At 49.0% G+C, this 26,379-nt stretch overlaps 1 protein-coding gene across 2 annotated transcripts in view; it reads right to left on the bottom strand.

Moving 5' to 3' along the window:
* The window catches only part of LOC140392754 (protein-arginine deiminase type-2-like), a 114,779-nt gene that overhangs the window by 21,829 nt on the left and 66,571 nt on the right, over window positions 1-26,379 (bottom strand). For both annotated transcript variants that reach the window (XM_072478344.1, XM_072478345.1), the window contains exons 9-12: window positions 26,178-26,281; window positions 22,143-22,254; window positions 19,039-19,146; window positions 9,737-9,882 (exon numbers count right to left, since the gene is read on the bottom strand). In XM_072478344.1, the coding sequence (XP_072334445.1) occupies window positions 9,737-9,882; window positions 19,039-19,146; window positions 22,143-22,254; window positions 26,178-26,281 (470 nt within the window). The remainder of the gene's footprint in view (window positions 1-9,736; window positions 9,883-19,038; window positions 19,147-22,142; window positions 22,255-26,177; window positions 26,282-26,379) is intronic.

Genomic DNA, 26,379 nt, shown 5'->3' with positions numbered 1-26,379 from the left:
TCTCAGCCTTCAGCCCTCTGTACAGCTGCTTTCTTATTCTCGAGTTAGGTTGACGTTTCAGTTTCTGAAGGGCCTGGCGCTTGAGGCTTATCAGCTCCTGGGCCTTCTGGTTGTTCTCATCGAACCAGTATTGGTGTTTCATGGTTGCGTAAGCAAGCGTCCCTTTGCAAGTCCTGATTATGGAGGCCTTGAGGACAGACCAGGTGCTGTGGACACTCTGCGTGTCTGGGTCACTGGGAGTTGTCAGGTTGGCAATGTGGCACTGGCTGAAGAGGGCCCTCTTATCAGAGTCGTTGAGTGACTCAGTGTTGATTTTTCTGTGGCATTGTTGCTGTTCCGGTTTTGGGGCTACATTGATGTTAATCACAGAGTGATTAAACAGTAGCCCATCGAGCAGCCACCAGATCCTGTCATAACGCGGAAGATACATGCCCTTGTGGTCCCTCACTCGGACAATGACACAGTCGAGCAGCTGCCAGTGCTTGGAGAGAGGGTGTTGCCATGAGGGCTTGTATTTGTCTCTCTGATGGAACAAGGTGTTGACAAGATTGTGTTCGATGCCAGTCAATATTAAACCCAGGGTCGCGACCCACGAGTGATTCACCTGTGGGTGCCAGGAGGGTTGTGGGGCCATGCATTGTGGCATTCCCGATCGCGGGGCCATGCGTTGCAGTGTTCCCGATTGCGGGGCCATGAGTCGCAACGTTCCCAATCACAAGAGGTAGTGCCCAATGGCGCGATCAGCTTTTAAAAATGCCAGCCATGACCAGCTTTCAGAATGCCAGCTGTTCCGCATGTGTGCCCCCTCAGCAGTGCGCAGGCCCAGAGTCCAATGGGGCAGAATGCGTCCTCTTGGTGCCAGCGCACTGACCCAGGAGCAGATTGTTTTCCAAATCGCTGGAGGCGTCCTGCCTGGAGCGGCGGGAGAGAGAGTGTTCCGTCCACTGATGTCACGTGTTCTGGGTATGAGAGCGATTCCTCCATTTTACAGCTGCCAGCAGTGCTGGTGTGAACTCCAGGGCCTGTAGTGAACAACCCATGAAGAAGAAGCTGAAAATAGGAACAGAGCAGCATAAAGATGCTTCTTGAGGTGTGGATTTATTGATTCTGCCACAGCAAATCAGGATGCAAAGCCCATGGGTGGGATTCTCCGTCCCACCATAATCATTTTCTGATGCACCACGCCCTCGGTGGCAGCGGGATCATCCGTTTCGCCAACCTGCTAATGGGGTTTCCCATTATGGGCACCTCACGCCAAGGGGAAATCCGTGAGCGTGAGTGTGCTACCAGCAAAACGGACGATCCTGCGGATGGAGAATCCAGCCCCATGTGTTTTATATGCAGGAAAGCATTGGCAAATGAAAGTTCAAAACCCTCAACTTCAAAGGCATTTGAAGACCTCTTGATTTTTTTCAACGGACGCAGTGAGATCTTAAATTATCAGCTGAAGTCATTTTCAGAAATGTAACATTGAATAACAAAGCAAGTGAGATCGTGAGGATCAGGCAGACTCACCTGTCACATTAAAGGTAAGTGAAAATAGTGGGTCGCAAAGTTTGGGCGGCGTGGGTTGGGAAGGCCGGCCGGCTTGGGTCCTGAAGAACGGCCAGTTGGTAAAAACAGTCCTGGGCAAAAAGGTTTGAAAAACATTGGTCTAGGCGTTTTGTTAGGAGCAGGGTACCATTGGTGTTGGATTTCCCTGCCCCACTTTCTGCCAATTATACATCCCCAGAGGTCTGTGTCCTTTCCAATTCTGATATTGAAGTCACCAAGGAGATCAGCTTGTTGCCCATTGGGACTCGGGCCAAGGATTGTTCGAGGCTGGAGTCAAATTTCTCTTTGGACTCATCGGAGCTTCCAGTGTTGGGTCATATGCCCTGAAGAATATAGTATACTGATTCTGGGCTACGGTGAGCTAATTTGTCATGAGCCATTTCTTTATCTCACAAGGGGAGTCAAAGGGTTGTAGAAACATACAGCACAGAAAAGGTCCTTCAGACTATTGCTTCTGCGCCGGTCAAAAACAACCACCTAACCATTCTAATCCCATTGTCCAGTACTTAGCCCAGAGCCTTGTATGCCCAGGGATCGCAAGTGCACATCTAAATACTTCTTAAATTTTATTTTATTTATTTTTATTAATATAAATTTAGAGTACCAAATTATTATTTTTTCCAATTAAGGGGCAATTTTAGTGTGGCCAATCCACCTAACCTCCTGGATTTTGGGTTGTGGGGCTGAAACCCACGCAGACATGGGGCGAATGTGCAAACTCCACACGGACAGTGACCCAGGGCCAGGATTCAAACCCGCGTCCTCAGTGCTGCAGTCCCAGTGCTAACCACTATGCCACATGCCGCCCTTTACTTCTAAAATATTATGAGCGTCTATGCCTTTCAGATGGCGAATTCCAAACTCCCACCACCCTCTGGTTTTTCCTCACGTCTGTTCTAAATCTTCTGCCCCTTACCTTAAATCTATGCCCCCTGGTCATTGACCCCTCCACCAAGGGGAAATCTTTGTTCCTGTCTACTCTATTTATGCCTCTCATAGTTTTATACATCACGTCGTCCCTCAGTCTCCTCTGCTCCAAGGAAAGCAATCCAAGTCTATCCAATCTCTCTTCATAACTAACACTCTCCAGCCCATGCAACATCCTGGTAACCCTCCTCTGCACCCTTTCCAGTGCTCTCACATCCCTCCTGTAATGTGGATTCCAGAACTGCACATTATACTCGAGCTGCGGCCTAACCAACGTTTTATATAGTTCTAGCATAACCTCCCTGCTCTTAAACTCTATGCCTCGGCTAATAAAGGCAAGTATACCATTTCTCTTCTTAACCACTGTATCCGCCTGCTCTGCAAGGGACCAGTGTACATGCACACCAAGATCCCTATGATCTTTGGTGCTTCCCTGGGTCCTGCCGCTTATCCTGTATTCCCTTGCCTTGTTTGTCCTGCCCAAGTGTATTACCTCGCACTTATCCAAATTGAATTCCATTTGCCACTGATCAGCTTATCTGACCATTCCGACTATATCCACCTGTAGTCAAAGGCTACCCTCCTCACTATTTACCACACCACCAATTTTCATATCATCTGCAAACTTACTGATCAATCCTCCTATATTCATATCTAAATAACTTATATAAAACACAAACAGCAAGGGCCCCAATACTGATCCCTGTAGAACCATGCTGGACACAGGCTTCCAGTCAGAAACACACCCTCGACCCTCGCCCTCTGCTTCCTGTCACTCAGCCAATTTTAGATCCAATTTGCCAAATTTCCTTGAATCCCATGGGCTCTTACCTTCGCTACCAGTCTCTCATGTGGGACCTTATAAAAAGCCTTGCTGAGGTCCAATGGAGACCAGATCAAATGCATTCCCTCATCTACATACCTGACCACCTCTTTGAAAACTCAATCAAGGTGATCAGATATGACCTCCCTTTAACAAAACCTGTTCGTGATTAATCCCTGTCTCTCCAAATGTGGATTAATTCTGATTTTCAGAATTCCTTCCAAAAGTTCCCCCACCACTGAGGTTAGACCGACTAACCCGTAGTTTCCTGGTTCATCTCTTCCACCCTTCTTGAATAATGGTACCACATTGGCTATCCTCCAATCCTCCAGCACCTCGCCTGTGGCCAAAGAGGAATTGAAAATTATTGCCAGCACCCCTGCTATTTCTCCCTTGCTTCACTCAGCAGCCTGGGATACATTTCATCTGGCCCTGGAGATTTGTCTACCTTTAAGCCTGCCAGACCACTCAGAACCTCCTCTCTGTCAATGTTAATCTCTTTAATTTTATTACAGTCCTTCTCCTTGATTTTTATACCCACACTGTCTCACGAGTGAACATTGACACAAAGTATTCATTTAGAACCCTACCTACATCCTCCAGCTCCAGGCACAAATTACCACTGCGGTCCTTAATGGCCGCTACTCTTTCGCTAATTATCCCTTTACCCTTAATGTACTTGTAAAACAACTTAGAATTTTCCTTTATTTTACCTGCCGGTATCCTTTCATGTCGCTTTTTTGCTCTCCTAATTTCCTTTTTAAGTTCCCTCTTGCACATTCTATACTCCTTGAGGGCTTCTGTTGTTTTGAGCCCTCAATATCTGCCATAAGCCTTCCTTTCTCTCCTTATCCATTGACCTATATCCCTCCGTATCCAGGATTCACGGGATTTGTTGGTCCCATCCTTTTTCTTTATTGGAACATGTTGGCCCTGCACTCTCCCTATTTCCTTCTTGAGTGCATCCCACTGTTCTGTCACAGAATTTCCTAAAAGTGTCCACTCCCAGTCCAGCCTGGCCAAATCCAATCTGATCTTATTAAAATTGGCCTTCCCTCAGTTTAGAACTTTGATCTCAGGCCTATCGTTGTCCCTTTCCATAACAATCTTGAATCCAATGGAGCTAAGATCACTGTCTGCAAAATGTTCCCCCACTGATACTTAAATCACCTGCTCAGCTTGGTTACCGATAAATTGAGTCCAGGACCTTTTTTGTAGGTCCATCTATGCACTGGCTTAAAATGTTCTCCTGGATGCATTTTACGAAGTCAGCTCCTTCTAAGCCTTTCACACTATGAGTATCCCAGTTAATGTTGGAGAAGTTGAAATCCCCCACTATCGCTACCCTATTACTTTTACACTTCCCTGAAATACATAACTGCTCTTCTTTTTCTCTTGGACTGTTTGGGGACCTAAAGAACACTCCGTGACATCCAACTAGTTTATTTTTAATGGATAAGTCAACCTCATGGAGGTAGCGATCTTTGGTTTATTTTTCCAAATAAAGGTCTAACTGACACCTTGTTTCTTGAACTAGCCTTCACCTGGCCACTGGGTCTCTTAGAGTAGCAATGTCAATGTCGAAATGCCTGAGCTCCGGGACAACAATAGCAGTATGTTGTTCGGGTCTGCTGCTATTGGGGTTGTCCATGAGGATCCTGATGCTCCAGGACCCAAACTTATTTTAAAGGGGTGGAAATGTCTATGTGTGAGTTCTTTTAACATGATGTGGCCGTTGCACACCAGCTACCAGATGGGCTTGATGGAGCAAGGCCTTGGTCCAGAGGCAAGGTGGTCCAAAACAACTGGACACGAGGCTCTGCTACATGGGCCTTGGACATACAAGCATACATATTCCTATTGTCCTCTTTTCTCCTTCCCACAAGACCTCTCTCCTTGGGATTTATAAAGAAAATCCATTTCAGAGGACAGTTTAGAGTAAACCCCATTGTTGTGGGTCTGGAGTTAAATATAGGCCAGACCAGGTATGGATTACAGGCCATTAGTGAACCATATGGATATTTAACCACAATCAATTGTGGTTTCAATTCCACACTTTTTATTATTTGAAGTTAAATCCCACCATCTGTCATGGGATTTAAATTTGTGACCCCCAGGCCATTAGCCTGGCTCGTTGGATTACCAGTCCAGTGATGTTACCACTGCACCACTATCTCAATGACCAAAACACAGTATGGTCCTGTCATGGAGGGGGTGGGTCTGGGAAATGCGGCAAGCCATTCAAAAATCCATTGACTTCGGCAGAAGCGGAAAATCCAACTGGCGGAAAATTCCACCCACAATCTTCAGCGTCCTGAAGATTTTTCTCCAGCGTTGCACACAGCAGTGTCCTGGAGATTGATCTTTATTTCTGCAAGACTCCAGGCTAATCCTGGAGAGTTGGCAACTTTATATTGTGAGCTTGATTCACCTGCAAAGAAAAGTCAGCTCATTTGCACAACTTACCGATTTATTGTGGGGCTATTTCATAATATGCAGGGGGACCCATGTCACATTTTTAATTCCCAGCAAGCTATCAAGGGCTGTTAGCTGCCCATTGCATGTTGGACACTTTATCTGCATTTGGGAAAAGGGCAGGGTGATAATATGCAGGGAGCCAATGGACAATTCAGAATGCTTTTATGTTTCCGTTTCACACCTAGGCACTTAATTTCATCAGGGGTTCAACAAAACTGCCACTGTAACTCTGATGGGTGCCCAGGGAAACCGTGCAGTCTTGGGGGGTTTCCTTGCTGCTGTCTTTGGTCTGTCACTTAATACAGAAAAGGAGCAAGGGGCAGGAAATCACAAGGCAAAAGTTTCCATTTTTGCACAGTTAGCATTCAGTATTTCCTTGGTGACTGGTAACTGAGTGGAGGGGTACAGTCCTCTATTAAATCACATTGGGTTGGGTATATAAAAGTCCTGAATGCCCTATGCATTGAATTTTTAAGGATTTAGTCAGTGGTCAACCTCTTGACATTTTCAGTTTTTATTCTGGACGTTCCATCAGTGAATTAACACCCATCTGGTGACAACTATGCATCAGTGTTGACCCAAACAAGCTCACGTTGAGCAAGGTACTTGAGCGCAAAATGTGCTGCATTGCACAGGAAAGCTGGTACCAGAGTGAAAACTGTACAGATTGAAAGTTGTGATCCCATGTTCAGTTTAATGCTGATTGTGCTCCATAATCTTCAAAAAATAGAAATGTTTGATGTATGTCAAAGGTACTTCTAAAAGCATCCAGAAACTAATTGCCATCTCCAATAGAGACAATCAGACAGAATGGCAATCTGATCAAGGGATTTCCTGCGTAATGCCCAGATGAATTTTTGTGGATTAACCTTCCCACTTGGAATATATAAAAAATGGGTTAAAAGCCAGCTGAAAAGCTGCCCCAGGTTGTCTGTCGGTGTGCGTGTTGTACGAGCACAAGTGCTGCAAGTTTGACACAGAAGTAAAAGCCAGGAAACACACTCCCAGTACCCCTGCAAATAGCCATTTTGCAGGTATATCTCAATCTCGATCTCTCTCTCTGACTATGGAAGTTAGTCAAGTCAGCAAACACCGCAGTTGAAAAGAGAACTGGAAGCTTCTCCACCAAACCACAGAACACGTGAATCATAATCTCTTTAATACTTCCTCTGACTAGCGACTAGGGGCTTTTCGCAGTAACTTCATTGCAGTGTTAATGTAAGCCTACTTGTGACAATAAAGATTATTATTATTATTAGGGTGACCACAGGTTCTTCTGGGGTAGTGCCAGAGACTAACACATCATCAAGGTCGTCATCTTGCAAATTCCATGGAGGGGATTTTCCATCGTACTTTGGAACATAGGAACATTGGAATTAGAAGCAGAAGTAGGCAATTCGAGCCTGCTCCGTCATTCAATCAGATCATGGCTGATCTCGGTCTCAAATCCAAAATAGTGCTGGATGAAACGATGCCAAATGGTAGCCCAGTATATTAAAAGAGGCTTATTATGGCAAACATCTGAGACCCATCATCCAACTCGAGTTGCAGGTAGACATAACTAAGGTCCAATTTTGAATAGGTAAAGCCCCTTGCCAAGTGAGCGTAGAGGTTCTTGATTCGGGGAACCGGATACTGATTGACCTGGCCAGCTGATTTTTTTTTAAACAATTCATTTAAGGGATGTGGGCGATGCTCATTGGGCCAGCATTTATTGTCCATCCCCTAGTTACCCTTCAGAAGGTGGTGGTGAGTTGCCTTTTTAAACCTCTGCACTCCCGGAGGTGAAGGTATATCCACTGTGCTATTAGGGAGGGATTTCATGGTCAGTTTATAGTCCCCATAAATTCTTATCGAACCATCTAGTTTAAGGACCGGGACTATTGGTGCCACCCACTCTGAATTAGCTTGATTATGCCCAGCTCTTCCAATCTCTTTAGCTCTGCTTCAACATTCTGATGCAGTGCCAATGACATGATCTTGCGCTGAAGAACTTGGGCATTGATTCCGATTGACATAGATTTTGGCTTTGACGCCTTTAATCCAGCTCAGTTCCTTGTGGAAGAATCTTCATACCTCCTTAGGACATATTGGAGGACCCTGTTGGACATTCTGAAGATTTTCAGCCAATTGAGCCTAATCCTCCGTGACCGGTAATTCCCATCAGACTGGATCTATGCCCTCCCACGACAACCAAAGGCAAATTGGCCTCCTGTTCTTTGTAGGCCACTGATGTATTGGTGGCTCCAATGGCATGGTAGCACGGTGGTTGGCACTGCTTTTTTCACAGCGCCAGGGTCCCAGGTTCGATTCCTGCTTGGGTCACTGTCTGTGCGAAGTCTGCACGTTCTCCCCGTGTCTGTGTCGGTTTCCTCCGGGTGCTCCGGTTTCGTCCCACAAGTCCTGCAAAACGTGCTGTTAGGTGAATTGGACTTTCTGAATTCTCCCTCTGTGTACCCGAGCAAGTGCCGGAGTGTGGCGACTAGAGGATTTTCACAGTAACTTAATTGCAGTGTTAATGTAAGCCTCCTTGTGACAATAATAAAGATTATTATTATAATTAAAATTTCCCTGGTGTACGTGGAAAGCTTGGCTATCGTACTCCAAGCTTAAACATTTGAGTTCCTGCACAAAGATATAGGAATGTCTGCTCCCCCATTACGGTCATTGAAGCCCTGATGTCAACATCCATTTTAATGGATTTGTCGTTTATCATTAAGACAATTTCAATCAGGACCGTCTTATTCAATTAGACTGCATTCAACTAATACATTGCATGCTCTTCTTCAGAGTTCTTCCCCACTATATTCAGTGGCATTGTGGATTGCATTGATGCGTTTTGCCTTGCATGGCAAAATGCTTCAATGTGCCCCCTTTAGTTGCATAGGAAGCACACAATCTTCCGAACATGACAGGTCTCCTGGGGTTGATCTCCCCACAATATAGCAGTTGAATTTTTCCCGATCCTTTCACTCCAATCCGGTCCCAAGGATCATGTCTGGTTTTCCCCTGTGCCTTTTGATCCTATCGCGGACCTCACGACCATGCCACCCCATACTTGGTTAGCCTCCCCTTCAGCTATGCTTTGGATCTCAGTGGCGTAGTTCTCGGCACACTCTGTTGCTGAAGCTATCTCGATCGAAATTTACAAATATTGGCATAACCTTCACCAGAAGTTTCTTCTGGATATTAAGGTTATGGATCCCACAGACCAGTCGGTCGCACAAACTCTCAGTGCTCAGTGAGCTGGTGAAGCCTGGATGTGAAGTCTGAGACAGACTCTTCATGGTACCTCACTGCAGAGTTAAACTTATAATGTTGGAGGATAGTCAAGGACCTCGGGTTGGTCTTTAGGCTGGGTGCCTCCGGGGATGTGAGATTTCTCATCAAATTCAATGTTTGGGGCCCACAGAAGAAGTACCACCTTCTGCTTGTCCTTGCTTGTGATCTCGTTCGAGGTCAAAAAAATGTCCAGCCGTTCGATGTTCCAACCCTCAGCCCTTTGATCAAATGAGTCTAGTTTACCAATAATAAGCATTTACACTCACGGTTTCAATGATTCTGACATTTGCTGGAGCTTCTCGATTGTCTCAACTGCTCCTTTCTTCCCCCCTCAATCGGGACGTCTGACAGCTGCGATTGAAAACTTTAACCTCGTTACCAATGTGATGGCTCGAGACATACATACACTGAAGGCTTCCAGTAATTAACAAAGGGGTTTACTGATGAAAGGCAAAGGCAGTTAAGTAACAGGCACAGAACACTATATGACAGGTCTTAACTTCAGCTCCCTGGTCCACACTGCTCAGGGTCCTGCTCCCAGGGCCCCGTGCAAATTCCCCACGCAATTGGCCACGAGCCGGTCACGTGGTCTGTGGAGCCAAACCCCTGAGAGGTGAAGCAAGAACTCTTAACCTTGATTTCCTTCCTTCCAAAATTAATAAAATGTTTTACGTAGGAAAAGCACTTCCGATGATAATCCTTCCCATTGGATACTCCTTTCCATTCACGGTTACTGGAGGGCTGACTTCTAGATTTCCAAAGGAGTCCAGGCTGTTGCCCACATCAGATGTTCTGGTTACATGTCCAAAATCCGGGCCCTAGATAAATACACAATAATAGAAGAGACTGTATTCAAATTGAAGCTACTTAGAAAATCAGTTCATCAACGATAGAATTCTAAATATAGTTAATGGGCGGGATTCTCCCCTACCCGGCGGGGCGGGGGGTCCCGGCGGGATGGAGCGGCGGGAAGCACTCCGGCGTCGGGCCGCCCCAATGGTGCGGATGTCTCTGCACATTTAGGGGCTAGGCCCGCGCCGGAGTGGTTGCCGTCCCGCCGGCTGGCGTGGAAGGCCTTTGGCGCCGGGGCCAAAGGGACTTCGCCGGCTGGCGGAAGTCCGCGCATGCGCGGGAGCGTCAGCGGCTGCTGACGTCATCCCCACGCATGCGCGGGGGGGGTCACCTCCGCGTCGGCCATGGCGGAGGCTATGGCCGACGCGGAAGGAAAGAGTGCCCCCACGGCACAGGCCCGCCCGCGGATCGGTGAGCCCCGATCGCGGGCCAGGCCACCGTGGGGGCACCCCCCGGGGCCAGATCGCCCCGCACTCCCCCCAGGACCCCGGAGCCCACTCGCGCTACCTGGTCCCGCCGGTAAGGTAGGTGGTTTAATTCCCGCCGGCGGAACCGGCATTAGAACAGCGGGATTTCGGCCCATCATGGGCCAGAGAATCGCCAAGGGGGGCCCGCCGACTGGCGCCCCGCCGAATCTCCGGTGCCGGAGAATTCGGTGGCCGGCGGGGGCGGGTTTCACGCCAACCCCGGCGATTCTCCAACCCGGCAGGAGGTCAGAGAATCCCGCCCATTATCTTGATATTTACAGACCGCTATTTTGTAAGAATGTTGCCTTCTGAACTCTATGGCTATTGGCCTCAGTTACGTAACCTGCCAGGCCAAGGTATACAATAGTTCCATCGATAATAATCAGGTCATCAAATTTCACTGACGACGATTTTATGTTCATCAAGGAGAAAGGAAGGATTCCCCCCATATTTTTTTACCCCATTAACATTATTAAACACTCTGAAATCACGAATGACATGAGTTAGATGTAGAACAAAGCACTATTGTCCATATTTAGCATTCCTAAGTCATGGTCAACCTGGGCTGGATACACAGTAGACTTCTCTCTCTTCTCCCATCAAGCATTCCTGATGACTACTATCCTGTTTTGAAGGTTCACTGATAGTTGGGATTGCTCTGGAATCTCCAGCAATTAAACATTAATCTCCTGAACACTGCCTCAGCAATCCAACAGATAAATCTTAAGGGACTTACATAAAATGTGTGTTTTTCATTTTCTTGGCAAGCTTTCATTTATTAGTTCTAACAAAATATGGGCGATGAAAAATAGGCCATTTCCTGACCGCCAAAAATCATTGATTTAAAAAATATATAAATTTAGAGTACCCAATTATTTGTTTATCAATTAAGGGGCAATTTAGTGCGGCGAATTCACCTCCCCTGCAAATCTTTGGGTTTTTGGGTGTGACCCATGCAGACATGGGGAGAATGTACAAACTCCACACAGACAGTGACCCGGAGCTGGGAGCTGGGATTGAACCCGGGTCCTCAATGCTGTGAGGCAGAAGTGCTAACGACTGTAATGTTCTTATCGGATGGTCTGATTTAAATTACAAGAACACCTGTAGCTAAAGCTATAAACTATTTATAAACATTAACTGTGGGTCAACTATATACAAAACAACAGATGAATAACAGTATGAACATGCACAAGCATACTCTCTCCCACCTCCCTAATCAGTCTGAGGTCACCTGACTCTAACATTTATTTATATATTAATGAGACTCCTAGTGGTCAGTCGGTGAATTACAACACAATTTCTTTTTTTTTAATAAACATTTTATTGAGGTATTTTTGGTATTACAACAACAAAATAAACAATGTACATGAATCTATAAACATAGTGCAAAAGAGGTCTACATACCTTACAGGTCCCACCTTTATTAACCCCCTACTCTAAACTAAACAACAGTTGCATCGATAATAATCAGGGCATCAAATTTCACTGACGATGATTTTATGTTCATCAAGGAGAAAGGAAGGATTTCCCCCCATATTTGTTTACCCCATTAACATTATTAAACACTCTGAAATCACAAATGACATGAGTTAGATGCAGAACATAGCACTCCGTATTGTCCATATTTAGCATTCCTAAGTCATGGTAATTTTCCGCAAAGAAGTCGACAAATGGTTACCCTAACATTGACCCTCTCAAGGCGAACTTGATTTCGCCAAACAGAGAAAGCTAGCCATGTCCGATAGCCAGGTCTCCGACTTTGGGGGCTTTGAGTCTCTCCACTCTAATAGTATCCGTCTCCAGGCTACAGGGAAGCAAAGGCCCGAACGTCTGCCTCTTTCTCCTCCTGGATTCCCGGGTGTTCCGACACCCCGAAAATCGCCACCTCTGGACTCGGTGCCACCCTTGTTTTTAACACCGTAGACATGACATCTGCAAACCCCTGCCAAAATTCCCTAAGCTTCGGACATGCCCAAAACATGTGGACATGGTCCACTGGTCCTCCTGCACACTTTGCACACCTGTCTTCAACCCCAAAGAATCTGCTCATCCGGGCCACTGTCATGTGAGCCCGATGAACGACCTTGAATTGTATCAGACTGAGCCTGGCACATGTTGTGGACGTGTTGACTCTACTCAATGTGTCCGCCCACAGACCACCATCCTGTATCTCTCCTCCCAGTTCCTCCTCCCACTTGCGCTTCAGCTCCTCGGTTTGCATCTCCTCAGACCCCATAAGTTCTTTATAAATGTCGGAGATGCTGCCCTCTCCCACCCACCCTCTGGAAACTACCCTGTCTTGAATCCCCCTCGGTGGGAGGAGCGGGAAGGTTGACACCTGTCTACGTAGGAAGTCCCACACCTGCAGGTACCTGAATTTGTTTCCCCTCGCCAACCCAAACTTCTCCTCCAGCTCCCTCAAGCTAGGAAAGATCCCCTCTATAAACATATCCCCCATTCTCTCAATCCCTGCTCTCTGCCATATCCGGAACCCCCCATCCTTACTTCCCGGGGCAAACCGGTGATTATTACAGATTGGGGACCGGACCGATGCTCCATCTGCTCCCACATATCTCCTCTATTGCCCCCAGACTCTCAGGGCTGCCACCACCACGGGGCTGGTGGAGTACTGTGCCAGCGGGAACGGCAGAGGGGCAGGCACCAACGCCTCTAAACTGGTGCCCTTGCATGAACATAGAACATAGATCATTATGATCAATAGATCATTACAGCGCAGTACAGGCCCTTCGGCCCTCGATGTTGCGCCGACCTGTGAAACCACTCTAAAGCCCATCTACACTATTCCCTTTTCGTCCATATGTCTAGCCAGTGACCATTTGAATGCCCTTAGCCGCCTCCATATGCTCCCATGCCGACCCTCCCCCCACCACCCACTTCCTGATCATGGCTATATTCACCGCCCAGTAATAGTTACTAAAATTTGGCAGCGGCAGCCCGCCCTCTCCCCGACTCCGCTCAAGCATTACCTTCCTTACTCACGGGGTCTTGCCCGCCCAAACGAAGCCAGTGATCACTTTGTTGACCTGTTTAAAAAACGGACGGCGAAACAAAAATGGGGAGACACTGAAATACAAACAGAAATCTCGGGAGGACCATCATCTTCACCGTCTGCACCCTCCCAGCCAGTGATAACGGAAGCGGTCACATCTCCGAAAGTCGTCTTTTATTTGATCTTCTAGCCGGGCCAGATTTAATTTATGCAGCCGGTCCCATTCCCGCGCCACCTGGATGCCTAGATACCTAAAGCTTCCCCCTACCACCCTAAATTGCAGCTCCCCAATCGCCCCTCCTGTCCCCATGCCTGGACCGCAAAACATCTCACTTTTCCCCATATTTAGCTTATACCCTGAAAACCGGCCAAATTCCCCTAGAATCCTCATGATTTCTTCCATCCGCTCTATGGGTCCGATACATACAGAAGCAGGTCATCTGCACAAAGAGAGACTCTGCGCTCCATCCACCACCCCCCCCCCCCCAAACGGACCAGCCCCTTCCAGCCCCCTGAGGCTCTCAGAGCAATTGCCAGCGGCTCTATAGCTAGCGTGAACAACAGTGAGGAGAGGGGGCATCCCTGTCTCGTTCCTTAGTGCAGTCTAAAGTAGTTTGATGTTGTCCTATTCGTCCGTACGCTTGCCACAGCGGCCTGAAACAGCAACCTGACCCAGTCAATAAAGCCCTGCCCAAATCCGAACCGTCCCAGTACCTCCCACAGATATTTCCACTCTACCCGATCAAAAGCCTTCTCTGTGTCCATTGCGACCACTACCTCCACCTCCCTACCTTCCGGGGGCATCATGATCACGTTTAATAGCCTTCTTATGTTGGTCACCAACTGTCTACCCTTAACAAACCACGTCTGGTCCTCCCCAATAACGCCCGGAACACAATCCTCGATCCTGGAGGATAAAAGTTTGGCCAGCAGTTTGGCGTCCACATTCAACAACGATATCGGCCTGTAGGACCCACACAGCTCCTGCTTCTTGTCCCGCTTCAGGATCAGCGAAATCGTGGCCTGTGACATCGTCGGGGCAGCACCCCTCTTTCCCTTGCCTCACTGAACATTCTCATCAACACCGGTCCCAATATCCCAGAGAACGTTTTATAGAACTCCACTGGGTACCCGTCTGGCCCCGGGGCTTTACCTGACTGCATGGCCTTCAGACAGACCCTCCACTATCTCTTCCAACCCGATCGGGGCACCCAGCCCTTCTACCAGCTCCCCGTCCACCTTTGGGAAATTCAGCCCCCCTGAGAAGTGCCTCATCCCCTGCGGTCCCGTTGAGGGTTCCGACCCATCGAGCCTACTGTAAAAATCCCTAAACATCTTATTCACCCCTGCTGAATCTCCAACCAGGTTCCCATCTCCGTCATTTACTTTCCCTGTCTCCCTGACAGCCTCCATCTTTCTAAGCTGCTGTGCAAGCATTCTGCTAGCCCTCTCTCCATGCTCATATATCGCCCCCCTCGCCTTTCTCGGCTGCTCCACCGCCCTCCCTGTGGTTAACAAGCCAAACTCCACCTGTAGCCTCCGCCGTTCCCTTTAAAGCCCTGCCTCTAGGGTCTCCGCATACCTCCTATCGATCTGTAGTATCTCCTTTACCAGTCGGCCCGTCTCTGTCCTGTCCACCTTCTCCCTATGGGCCTGTATCGAGATCAGCTCCCCTCTGACCACCGCCTTCAGTGCTTCCCAAACCATCGCTGCTGAAATTTCCCACGTGTCGTTGACCTGCAGGTAGTTCTGAATACATTTCCTCAGCCCCCCCCCCCCCCCCCCCCCCCTACTACCTGCAGCCCCTCCAGTTTCCCACTGACCATAATGTATCGACCTCCCACATCCGAGATCATTCTACCCGCCTCAAACACCACCCGCTTATTGATCAGGATCGCGACCCCTCTAGCCTTTGAATCCAGTCCTGAGCGAAAGACCTGACTGACCCAGCCTTTCCTCAATCTAATCTGGTCAGCTACAGGTGCGTCTCCTGCAACATTACCACGTCCGCCTTCAGTCCCCTCAGATGCGCAAACACGCGTGCCCTCTTGACCGGCCCATTTAGCCCTCGAACATTCCAGGTGATCAGCCTAGTTGGGGGGCTCATTGCCCCCCCCCCTTTGCCGATCAGCCATCCCCTTTTTTGGGCCAGCCTCCAGCCCATGCTCCGCGCCTCCATCAGCCCGCCCCCAGGCAGCTTCCGCTCCCAACCTCCTCTCTGTCCCTTTGCCCAAGTCCCTCCCTCGTCAGCAAAAAATCCCCCCCCCCCCCCCCCATAACAACACTCTGTAACCCAACCCCTTTAATAAACCAAACATATGCACAACCCCCACTGCGCTTCTGTGAGCTAGCCCGCCCAGCTAGCTTGGTGGCCCCCATCCCTGGAACTGAAAAGTCTCCCACCTATTGTTCCCTCCCCCCGCTCATACATACATACTCCAATAACAAACAATCCCAACAAAATTGCCCGACAGAAAAACAGGAAGAGGAAAAAAAACGCGAAGAAAAATCAAATAAAAGATCCAAAATCTAAACAAGCACACCTCCATCCCCCAACAGTGCAAATGTAAACCTTAACACACTCAGCTCTGCCACTGGTCCCAAATCAATACAGAAGACATTACAAACAGCTTCCACAAAATGAAAAACGAGAAACTTTTTTCAAAAATAAAATAAAAAACATGAACGTTGCAGCAAAGTTCAAAAGTTCTCAGTTCACCACCAGTCCTTTCCTTTTCGCGAAGTCCAGCGCGTTCTCAGGCGACTCAAAATAAAAGTGCTGTTCCTCGTACGTGACCCAGAGACGAGCAGGATACAACAGTCCAAATTGATCTGGTTGAAGCCTGCTCTTCTCTTGGCCACCTCCGCACTCAAGTCTTGGTAGACCCGCAGGGTACTGTTGTCCCATTTATAGTTCTGTGTCTGCTTGGCCACTGTAGAATGTGCTCCTTATCCAAGTACCTGGGAATCTCACCACCATTGCCCTGCGAGGGGGGGGGGGGGGTCTCCCATTCGCAGCTTCCTCACGAGTGCTCTGTGAGCCCTGTCCACCTCCAAGGGTCGGGGGAATGCCCCATCCCCCAGCAGCTTCTCAAACATGTCCGCGATGTATGCCCCACCGTCTGCTCCTTCGGACCCCTCCAGCAGCCCAACGATGCTCAAGTTCTGCCAGCGGGACCTATTCTCCAGGTCCTCCACCTTCTCCAGGAGAATCTTCTGCTGGTCTCTTAGCATCCCCACCTCCAACTCCACAACATTTTGATGTTCCTCCTGCTCAGCCAGCGCCTTCTCTACCTTCTGAATCGCCCGATCTTGGGCATCCAATCTAAGCTCCAGCCACTCAATTGACTCTTTTATCGGATCCAAGCAGTCCCCTTTCTGTTTAGCGAAGCCTTCCTGAATAACTTGCATCAGCTGCTCCGTTGACCGCTGGGTCGACAAGCCAGAGGTCCGGTCCTCTGCCATGCTATCTCCCGCTGCAGCTTCCGCCCAAGCCTTCTCTGTCTTCCCGTTTCTGCCTTACGAGCACTTCTATTCCCAGTACACAATTGCCTCTGTCATTAGTTTTTCAATTCAAGTCCGGTACAAACTTGGAGGAAAAGGTCCAAAAGTCCGACCCGAGCGGGAGCCACCAAATGTGCGATTTACTCCATCATAGCTGCCACCGGAAGTGAATTACAACACAATTATGATATCACTACAACCACTGCGTCACCGTGCCGCCTAAAAGTCATTGAATTGACAAATAATGAACCTTGTTGCAAGGATGGATGTTCTATGTATCCAATTGTGAAGCATGGGGACAGGATGTCACATGGTAAAACCTCCAGCATCTAATATGTAGGTTTACGACCGATTAAAGCTTTTGGTTTCATAGGGTGAGACTTTGGCAAAGGTGCCAAAAGTGCATTGAGGCCACCGATAGCAATGGCAGCTTTTTCCACCATATTGTGCGGGACTTTGAAGAAAATGAAAGGAGATAGAAGTTTCATGTTTCATGTTGCATCCATCAATTCAGTGAATCAATGATCTTGGCTCCATTTTTAAAGGCCACCCCAATGCACAGTAAGTACACTAGGAAACAACCGTCAGCCAGGTGCACCGCCACCATCCACTGGCAACAAGCTGGCTTCCCTGGCATTACCCTGGCACTGCCTGCCATTATTGTGACATAAACCCTGACACTACCCTGGTATGACCCCCCGTCCCCGAGAGCTCTGCCCACCACTGAGCTCCCTCGGGTGTACTGTTCAGTGGATTAATGCATTATTTCACTTTGGTCACATTGTTAAACAAATAAGGCAATTGGATTGGATTGGATTTGTTTATTGTCACGTGTACTGTAGTGTTAATGAGGTCAGTCCATAAGAGGGTAATTTAGGAGTCTGGTGACAGTGGGGAAGAAGCTGTTTTTGAGTTTGTTCATGTGTGTTCTCAAACTTCTGTATCTCCTGCCCGATGGAAGAAGTTGGAAGAGTGAGTAAGCCGGGTGGGAGGGATCTTTGATTATGCTGCCTGCTTTCCCCAGGCAGCGGGAGGTGTAGATGGAGTCAATGGATGGGAGGCAGGTTCGTGTGATGGACTGGGCGGTGTTCACGACTCTCTGAAGTTTCTTGCGGTCCTGGGCCGAGCAGTTGCCATACCAGGCTGTGATGCAGCCTGATAGGATGCTTTCTATGGTGCATCTGTAAAAGTTGGTAAGGGTTAATGTGGACATGCCGAATTTCCTTAGTTTCCTGAGGAAGTAAAGGCGCTGTTGTGCTTTCTTGGTGGTAGCGTCGACGTGGGTGGACCAGGACAGATTTTAGGAAATGTGCACCCCTAGGAATTTGAAACTGCCAACCATCTCCACCTCGGCCCCGTTGATGCTGACAGGGGTGTGTACAGTACTTTGCTTCCTGAAGTCAATTACCAGCTCTTTAGTTTTGTTGGCATTGAGGGAGAGATTGTTGTCGCTACACCACTCCACTAGATTCTCTATCTCCCTCCTGTATTCGGATTCGTCGTTACTCGAGATCCGGCCCACTATGATCGTATCGTCAGCAAACTTGTAGATGGAGGTGGAACCAAGTTTTGCCACGCAGTCGTGTGTGCACAGGGAGTAGAGTAGGGGACTAAGTACGCAGCCTTGTGGGGCGCCGGTGTTGTGGACTATTGTGGAGGATATTTTGAGATAGGAAATGGGAAATGGAGCTTTGGATGAGTACTTACATTGCAATTGGTAACCAAGTTGGTGTCTGGAATTTGGCCGGGATTCTCCATTCTCTCCCACTGTGATCAGGAATCCTGATCGGGCCGAGTATGGAGCGTTGGCTGATCTGTCCCCATGCCGCTGCCCCTAGCAGGCTACCACCCTGTGCCGCCCAGAACATGTAAAGTGCTTAAATCCCCTGAGATCCTTTGAAATGCTAAGCATCCATTCAATTTCACAGAGAAATACCTTTCACTAGCCTGGATGACAGCTTAATGGTTCAAACACAGCTGTTGGTGGGTTTGTTTATTTATCTTTCCCTTCACACTTGAAATGCATCTCAAGTACCCGGTAAGACACAAGTGGAATGTAAGATCATAAAAAGAGAAAGGTCCAGTGTTGGGATAAAATAATATTCTGAAGCTAAACGCCAAGAAACATTGTGCCTTACCAGGAGTTTTTTGTAGGGAAACATCTCCAGTCCGCGATTTCGAGGAGAATCAAACACAATGGGGAAGGTTTTGTGAGGAGCTGCTGAGTAACCAAACTCAATTTCATCCTGAAAGAAAGAAAGATCAGCTTGGCAGAGCCTCAGAAAAGCAAGGTAGAAAAAGACAAAGAAGTACAATGTGAGGCAAACATTTCCCGCCATCATAGAACGCAGTGCAGGACAGACAAAATAAGGTTGGATTACATCATTAATTGTCACATAGTCCATCATCCTGTCTCTAATTACATTGGACAGAGGGGCCGAACTAGAACAGACAGGCTCGGGCTTTATTGAATTGCTAGCAGTGATCAACAAGTTGCTTCCAGATTTGAACTGGAGTCTGTTGAGAATGGGCAATGAGGAGAATCTAGAGATTTTGCTGTTATTTCAATTTCGGACATTTCAATCTGTTAATTTTCTGAGGACTGAAGCTGAGGATTCTGCTTGAGATATTTAAAGAGGTCTGATCTGGCCCACAAAGGGCGTTAAGCTCCCTAGGCATATTGAGATCTATTCAGCACCCTTCAATGTAAAGTAGGAGGAGGATATGATGAATGTAGAAATTGATGTAAGTTATGGGCATGATTTACCGGCCGCATCCCTTTGGAATCAGGGCAGGACGCGGCCAGTTGATTCTGGGAGAGGCCACCCCCCGGGATTCCTAATGGTCGTTACGTCTCGTGAGATCTAATCAGATCTCGTGAGACATTGCAATCTGTGTCCCGCCCAGCGTTGCACAGTTAAGTGAGTTTAAAAACCCACTTAGCTGTGCAGTCACCGGATGGAACAGGCACCCGACATCTATCGGCCTCGCCGAGGAGCCGCTAGCCGGGTACTGATTAGTACTGGTCCCCACAAATGGAGACCTGGTATACCTGATCTTCTTCGGGGGGTTTCCCAGGCAATCAGAGGCCCCGAGGTGGTCAGCTTCTGGCCAGACTGGCACTACTGGTGCTACCAGAGTACATTGGCCCTGGCACCCTGGCAGTGCCAACTGGGTACCAGCCTGGCAGTGCCATGGTGCCAAGCTGGCATTTTGTCCGCACCAGGGATCGGGCTCACGGGTGCCCTGTCGGTATGTGGTGGAGTGCTGGGAGGGTCAACAGGTGAGTTGTGGAACTGAGGGGCTCCAGGGTCGCGTCAGGGGGGTCGAGAGATTGGGACGCCATGGGCTGGATTCTCCGATTTCCCGACTAAGTGCTGATGCCGGAGTGGGAGCAGTGCCGTTTTACGCCACAAAAAACAGTGCAACAGCTGCACCGATTCCGGGACCGTTGGGGGCTAGTAGCTGCGGCGGGTAAATCTCACGGCAAAAACAGCTGGAGAATGGTCGCGTCCGTGGCTGCATATGTGCATGGTGGCGGTCGTGCCGTGCAACATGGCGCCGGCCACCTGCAGACCCGGCCTGCCAAATAATGACCTCCAGTAACCCCGCTCGCCACCCCTGGACCACCCCCCACCAAGACCCCCAGCCCTCGCCAAAGTCCCCCCAGCCAGCGGCATGGCTCCCCCCCCCCCCTGCCTATGACGGCGCTGGACACACTCTGCAGCCGCCAAGCGCGGTCGGTTAAAAAAAGTAGCATAAGTGTTACGCGCCATCCGGAACATGGCCCATCGGGGCTGGAGCATCGGGTGAGGGGCTTCCGATTAAGCGCCAACGCCTTTCCAATGGCGTGCGGTGCGCAAAGTGGTGACGCCATTTAAGATGAGGCGGAGACTCAAAAACCAGCGTCAAACCGGCACCGCCTCCGATTTGGGCATCGGAAGTGATTCTCCGCCTGATCACCGATTATGATATCGGCATTGGGCAATGGAGAATTCTGCCCCATTTCTCTTCCTGCACTGTGGAGCACCACATGTCGGACCTCCTCAGAGCAGGAAACAACGCTAAATACGGCCTCGGATGGAGGGAGGGGTGCATTTCCATCGGGGCCCCAAAAAGCAACAGAGTGCTGCGATATTCTCTGGGGTCTCCGCAAATCTCTGCCTTCAATGGGCCGGATTCCCAATGGAGAGGTTCACTTGTGCTTTAAAAAATTGTGAAACCGACGTAGTGGCTGCTGAGGACGAGAGAGGGGGTACAGAAAGTGCCCAACATGGCCATAGTTTGCTATGGAGGGGGCTTCTGCCAGGGCTGGGGGGAGTACTGGGGGTGGCCAGGAGGTGGACTGTGGGGTTGGGGTGGATTGACACGGAACACCATTGCCGCAGCCTGCGAGGCAGCCATGCAGTTGCGCAATCCACCTAGGGCCATGGGTCATATGGATGTGTCCCCAGGCCCCCCCCCAGGTGCCCTCTAGCCCCAGCCGACCCATCAGTCTTGTGGGCGCACTCCAGCACAACCAGAGCCATCTTGTTGGCTGGGATGGTGTGTGTGGGGATTGTAACATGTATATGTGGCTGCAGCTTGTCAGCCTCCCGAGTGTCAATCGCAAATCCGGCACCGTTTCTCATTGGAATCAACTGTGTTCCATGTGGTGCCAGTGCTAGCCCCTTAACAATGGTTGAATTGGTCCAGATGTGGCACCAGTTTTGCAGTTGTGAAAGTCCATGAATCCTGCCCCAGCCTCAACACCTAGTCTCAGGAACGGAGAATCCTGCCGCTGGTTTCTCTTTCCAAACGTCTCTACATAGCTAAGCAAGTAATCTGTTTGTTAACTTTTTTATAAGTGGCATTTGGGTTGCTTAATTGGAGTTAGTAGCAGGTATAGATAGTAAGTTCAAGTTGTCCCTGATGTTTAGCTGATATATGTGAAGCTAACTCCTTGATGTTAATTTGGTTAATTCTATGTTTAAGTTAAAGTTTGTTTTAACATCAAAGATGCCTATTGGTCAGAGTCATCACTCCTGGGGCGAAGTATCCTTTCCTCACAGTTTTACAAATTTGTAAAAAATATTTGGGGTTCTTGCCTGGTATCTGAACAAGAGAAAGGAGACAAAGATAGGGCTGCATCTGATCAACTGAGGAGGGGAGAAACTTTTTGCTGCACTTCCATGAGCAAAATTTCACAAGATTTTGTTTTCCTAGAGATCTTGCTGCAGAATAATGGAGTTCAGTTTTTTACCTGGATCCAGCGATCACCACGATTCATATCCTCTCTACAAATTGTCAGCTTGCTCATTGCCTTTTCCACCAAAGCTGTGAATTCCTTCAGAAATTTTGCATTATCCATTACACTAGGCAAAAAGAAATGAGATTCTGGAGAAGGGAACAGCTGAATTTGTCCCTGCCTTACTTTGCTGTACTCTAGGAGCTACAAGAAAAGTCTATACAATCTGTCTTTATCATTTGACTATTTCAGACCTGCAAACTTGACTGTATCTCCTCCTAAGCCGATATATACTTCCTGATTCAAGCCTTCTAAATATTTTAGTACCTGTCCATTACTTGAGCTATCATTTTAATACCTTTCTCAAAATTCAACTACGTTAGTTTTTTTTCAAAGGTACTTTATTCCAAACATGTGTAAAATCAGCAAAATATGAAATACACATTTCATATAATCACAATCCACAGTTTGTACAGTTTTTACCCTTCTATCCCCTCCCCTCACACCCCACCTGCGATGAACAGTTCCTGAAACAGCATCACAAACAACCCCCACTGCAACTCGAAGTCCTCCGCTGACCCCCTCAATCTTCTCCAACCGGAGAAAGTCATACAAGTCCCCAGCCAAGCCACTACCCCCGGTGGCGTATCCGACTTCCAATTGAGCAAGATCCTTCACCGGGAACTTAGAGAGGCCCCCTTCTCCTCCAGCAGCTCCGGCACTTCTGACAACCCCAAAATCACCACCATCAGACCCGGCCTTACCTCCATCCCGGGTATTTTAGATAGTGTCCCAAGCACCGCCTCCCAGTATCTCTCCACCTACCCACAACCCCAGAACATACGCATGATTCGCCGACCGCCCACACTTCTTGCACTCATTGGCCACCCCCTGGAAGAACTCACTCATTCGCGCCCGATTCATATGTACCTTTTGCAGCACCTTGAATTGAATCAAGCTCACAATCGCACAGGAGGAGGTTGTTCACCCTCCGCATCGCCTCGTACCGCAGTCCCCAGCTTACTTCCCACCCCAACTCCTCCCTTTTGTTCTTGATCCTTGCGCCCCACCCTGCTCCCTCAACCACCCGTATATATCTCCTATCCTAACCTCCCCAGCTCATCCGGGAGCAGCCATTGCTCCAACAGAGTGTATTCCGGCAACCTGGGAAACGTCCTCCACTCTATCCACGCAAAGTCCAGCACCTGCATGTATCTAAACTCACGACCCCTCGGTAACTCAAAAGCCTCCTGCAGGACCTCCGGTGGCGGCCATGGAGTGAGCACATTTCCGCACTCGTGGAGTCTTTTGGGGGGTTTTTCCTCGGTTTTCAAGTGGAAGTGAGACGGGAAAAGGAGTAGGAGTGTGAGTAGAGGAGATTGACCCTCTAGTTTATGGAGCTGAGGACCAGAAGTGCCCTAAAAATAAGGAATAAGTCGGTCAAAGCGGGTGCGGAGCTGGCAACACACGTGGAGATGGTGGAGAGGCAAGGGGCGGCCCTGCCGGTTCAATGGTCCACAGAGCAGCTGGTGAGCTTCTTGAATGAGAAGTTCACCCAGCAACGAAAGGGAAGTCTGGAGGACTTGACCAAAGCGGTGGACTCGATTAAGGTGGTGGTTGACTGCATGGAGACGAGGCTGGCAGCTCAGGGTCAGGCAATCCAGAAGTTGGAGGAGCTGAAGGGGGAGCACGATGAACAGTTTGCCTCAATGGCCAAGGCGTTGGGTGAGGAAGGTGCTGCTGGGGTAGGGGCGTGGGGAGGGGGAGGCTGGCTCTTCCGAACTTTATTAACTATTACTGGGCAGCGAATATATCGATGGTCAGGAAGTGGGTAGTGGGGGAGCGAGTGGAGGCAGCGTCCTGTAAGGGCACGGGTTTAAGGGCATTGCTAACGGCACCTCTGCCGTTCTCCCCAGCTCGGTACTCCGCAAACCCGGTAGTCGTGGCAGCCCTGAGGGCGAGGGGTCAGTGGCGGCAGCATATGGGTTTGGAGGGGGCGTCGGTGTGTGCACCGATATGCGATAACCATCGGTTCGCTCTGGGGAGCTGGACGGGGGCTTTCGGAGGTGGCAGTGGGCAGGGATCGAGAGATTTGGGGGTCTCTCCCTTGATGAGGGTTTTCTGAGTTTGGAGGAGCTGGAGGAGGAGTTTGAGTTGCCAGGTTGGAACGGGATCCGGTACCTGCACGTGAAGGATTTTGTAAGGAGGCAAGTCTCGAGCTTCCCACGCCTCCCGCAAAGGGGTTTACAGGATAAAGTGATGTCTGGAACAGGAGTTGGGGAGGGAAAGGTCTCGGACATCTTTAAGGAGCTGATGAAGTGAGAGGGAGCCCCAATAGGGGAGGTGTAGAGAAAGTGGGAGAAGAGTTGGGGGGGGGGGGGGGGGGGGGGGGGGGAGTTGGAGGCTGGGTTATGGGAGGCGGCCCTGTGGAGAGGTAACACACCCTCATTGTAGGCCAGGCTCACCCTGATTCAATTCAAGGTAGTCCACAGGGCTCATACGTGGCCTGGGTGAACAGGTTCTTTGAGGAGGTTGTGGACAGGTGTGGGCGATGTGGGGGAAGTCCTGCGAATCATGTACACGTGTTCTGGGCGTATCCGAGGCTGAGGAGCTTTTGGCTGGGGTTTGACGACGTCATGTCTGAGGTCCTGCAAGTGAAGGTGGCTCCGAGTCCTGAGATGGCGATCTTTGGAGCGTCGGAAGACCCGGGAGCCCGGGGGCGGGGGGGAGGCCGATGTTTCGACCTTTGCTTCCCTGGAAGAGCGGGCGGTGTGTTTTTATAAGCCATGTTGTTGGGGTTTGTGTTTGGGGATGATGTGTTAAAGTGTTAAAATTATAACTGCCTCAATAAAATATTTTCCAAAACAAAACCCTCCCGCAGCTCATCTCGACCCACATAAGTCTCTTCCAAGTGTAAGTCCCTAACCCTCTCCAGCCCCGCCTCCCTCCATTTCTTTTAATGTAAATTTAGAGTACCCAATTATTTTTTTTCCAATTAAGGGCCAATTTAGCGTGGCCAATCCACCTATCCTGCATGTCTTTGGGTTGTGGGGGTGAAGCCCACACAGACACAGGGAGAATGTGCAAACTCCATACGGACAGTGACCTGGGGCTGGGATCGAACCCGGGTCCTCAGCGCTGTGAGGCAGCGGTGTTATCCTCTGTCCCAAAGTGCCACCCTGTGTCTCTCCATTTTCATCTAGGTTAATGCGACATGATGTAGCATTTACAGATCAATAGGAAGGGATTTTCTGGCCCCCCGCCCCCGTGGTGTGTTTGGGCGGCGGCGGAGGCAACTCACCATTGGCTAGTGGCGGGATCTTCTGGTCCCGTCGCTGTCAATGGGGTTTCCCATTGTATGCAGCCGCCCACCCCCCGCTGCCGGGGATCCCACAGTGGGGGCTAAACATCGCCAGGACCAGAAATCAGGATGGCAGAATGGACGAAAAATCCAGCCATAATATCAATCAAAATGCACAATCACTCTCCCGAATAGCAGTTTTCAATAACTCCTCCACAAATAGATTGCCGTGTATAATCTATATTGAGAAGAAGAAACAATCAATTGTCTGGAATTTTCCCACCAGCAGGATTTCCCACTCCCACCAACGGCAATGGTCTTGTGAATGGCTCGCATTTTCCAACCCACCCCCCCTGGTATGCCCATAAAATTGAGCTAATTATTGAGATGTTTCTTTACCCGGCCCCTAATCCTGTGATAAGCATTACACCCAGTTACAGACTCCTACATAAAAGCCCTGATAACATCACAAGCTCAGAAAACGGGAAATACACTCAGCAAAACACACTGATCTGGTTTCCACCACACCCGACGGTGAATCAGTCGTTCTCATGACTAAACCCAGTCACTACTGGCGAGTTCAATGAATGTTTGCAGAAGCTGTCTGCTGCAGTTTCGCTGAGTCTGAGGATGAGAACCACTGTTTTCACTGCCGCTGTCGCAGAAATCTGACCATTGTGATCAACGAGGGAAGTTGATGCTGTGTCCACTAGGAAAACCAGTCACTTCTTTCAGTGACAGCATCATACCTGCACACATACACATCCTGAGGAGCCAGAGTGTTAGGTGTCATAATCCATGGAGCCAAATGGAATACAACTTGTTCTGTGAAAATGGGAGCATATCCAACAATCTGGAAAAAAATGTGTTAAAAAAGTGATAGGTTTACAGAAACATCTTATGGATTTATATTTGTATTGATATTTCATGTTCCAGCAGTATTCCCTCACT

This window comes from Scyliorhinus torazame, chromosome 16 (assembly GCF_047496885.1).
Source record: "Scyliorhinus torazame isolate Kashiwa2021f chromosome 16, sScyTor2.1, whole genome shotgun sequence".
NCBI classification, from domain to species: Eukaryota; Metazoa; Chordata; class Chondrichthyes; order Carcharhiniformes; family Scyliorhinidae; genus Scyliorhinus; species Scyliorhinus torazame.
This window is presented reverse-complemented; position numbering and strand designations above follow the sequence as displayed.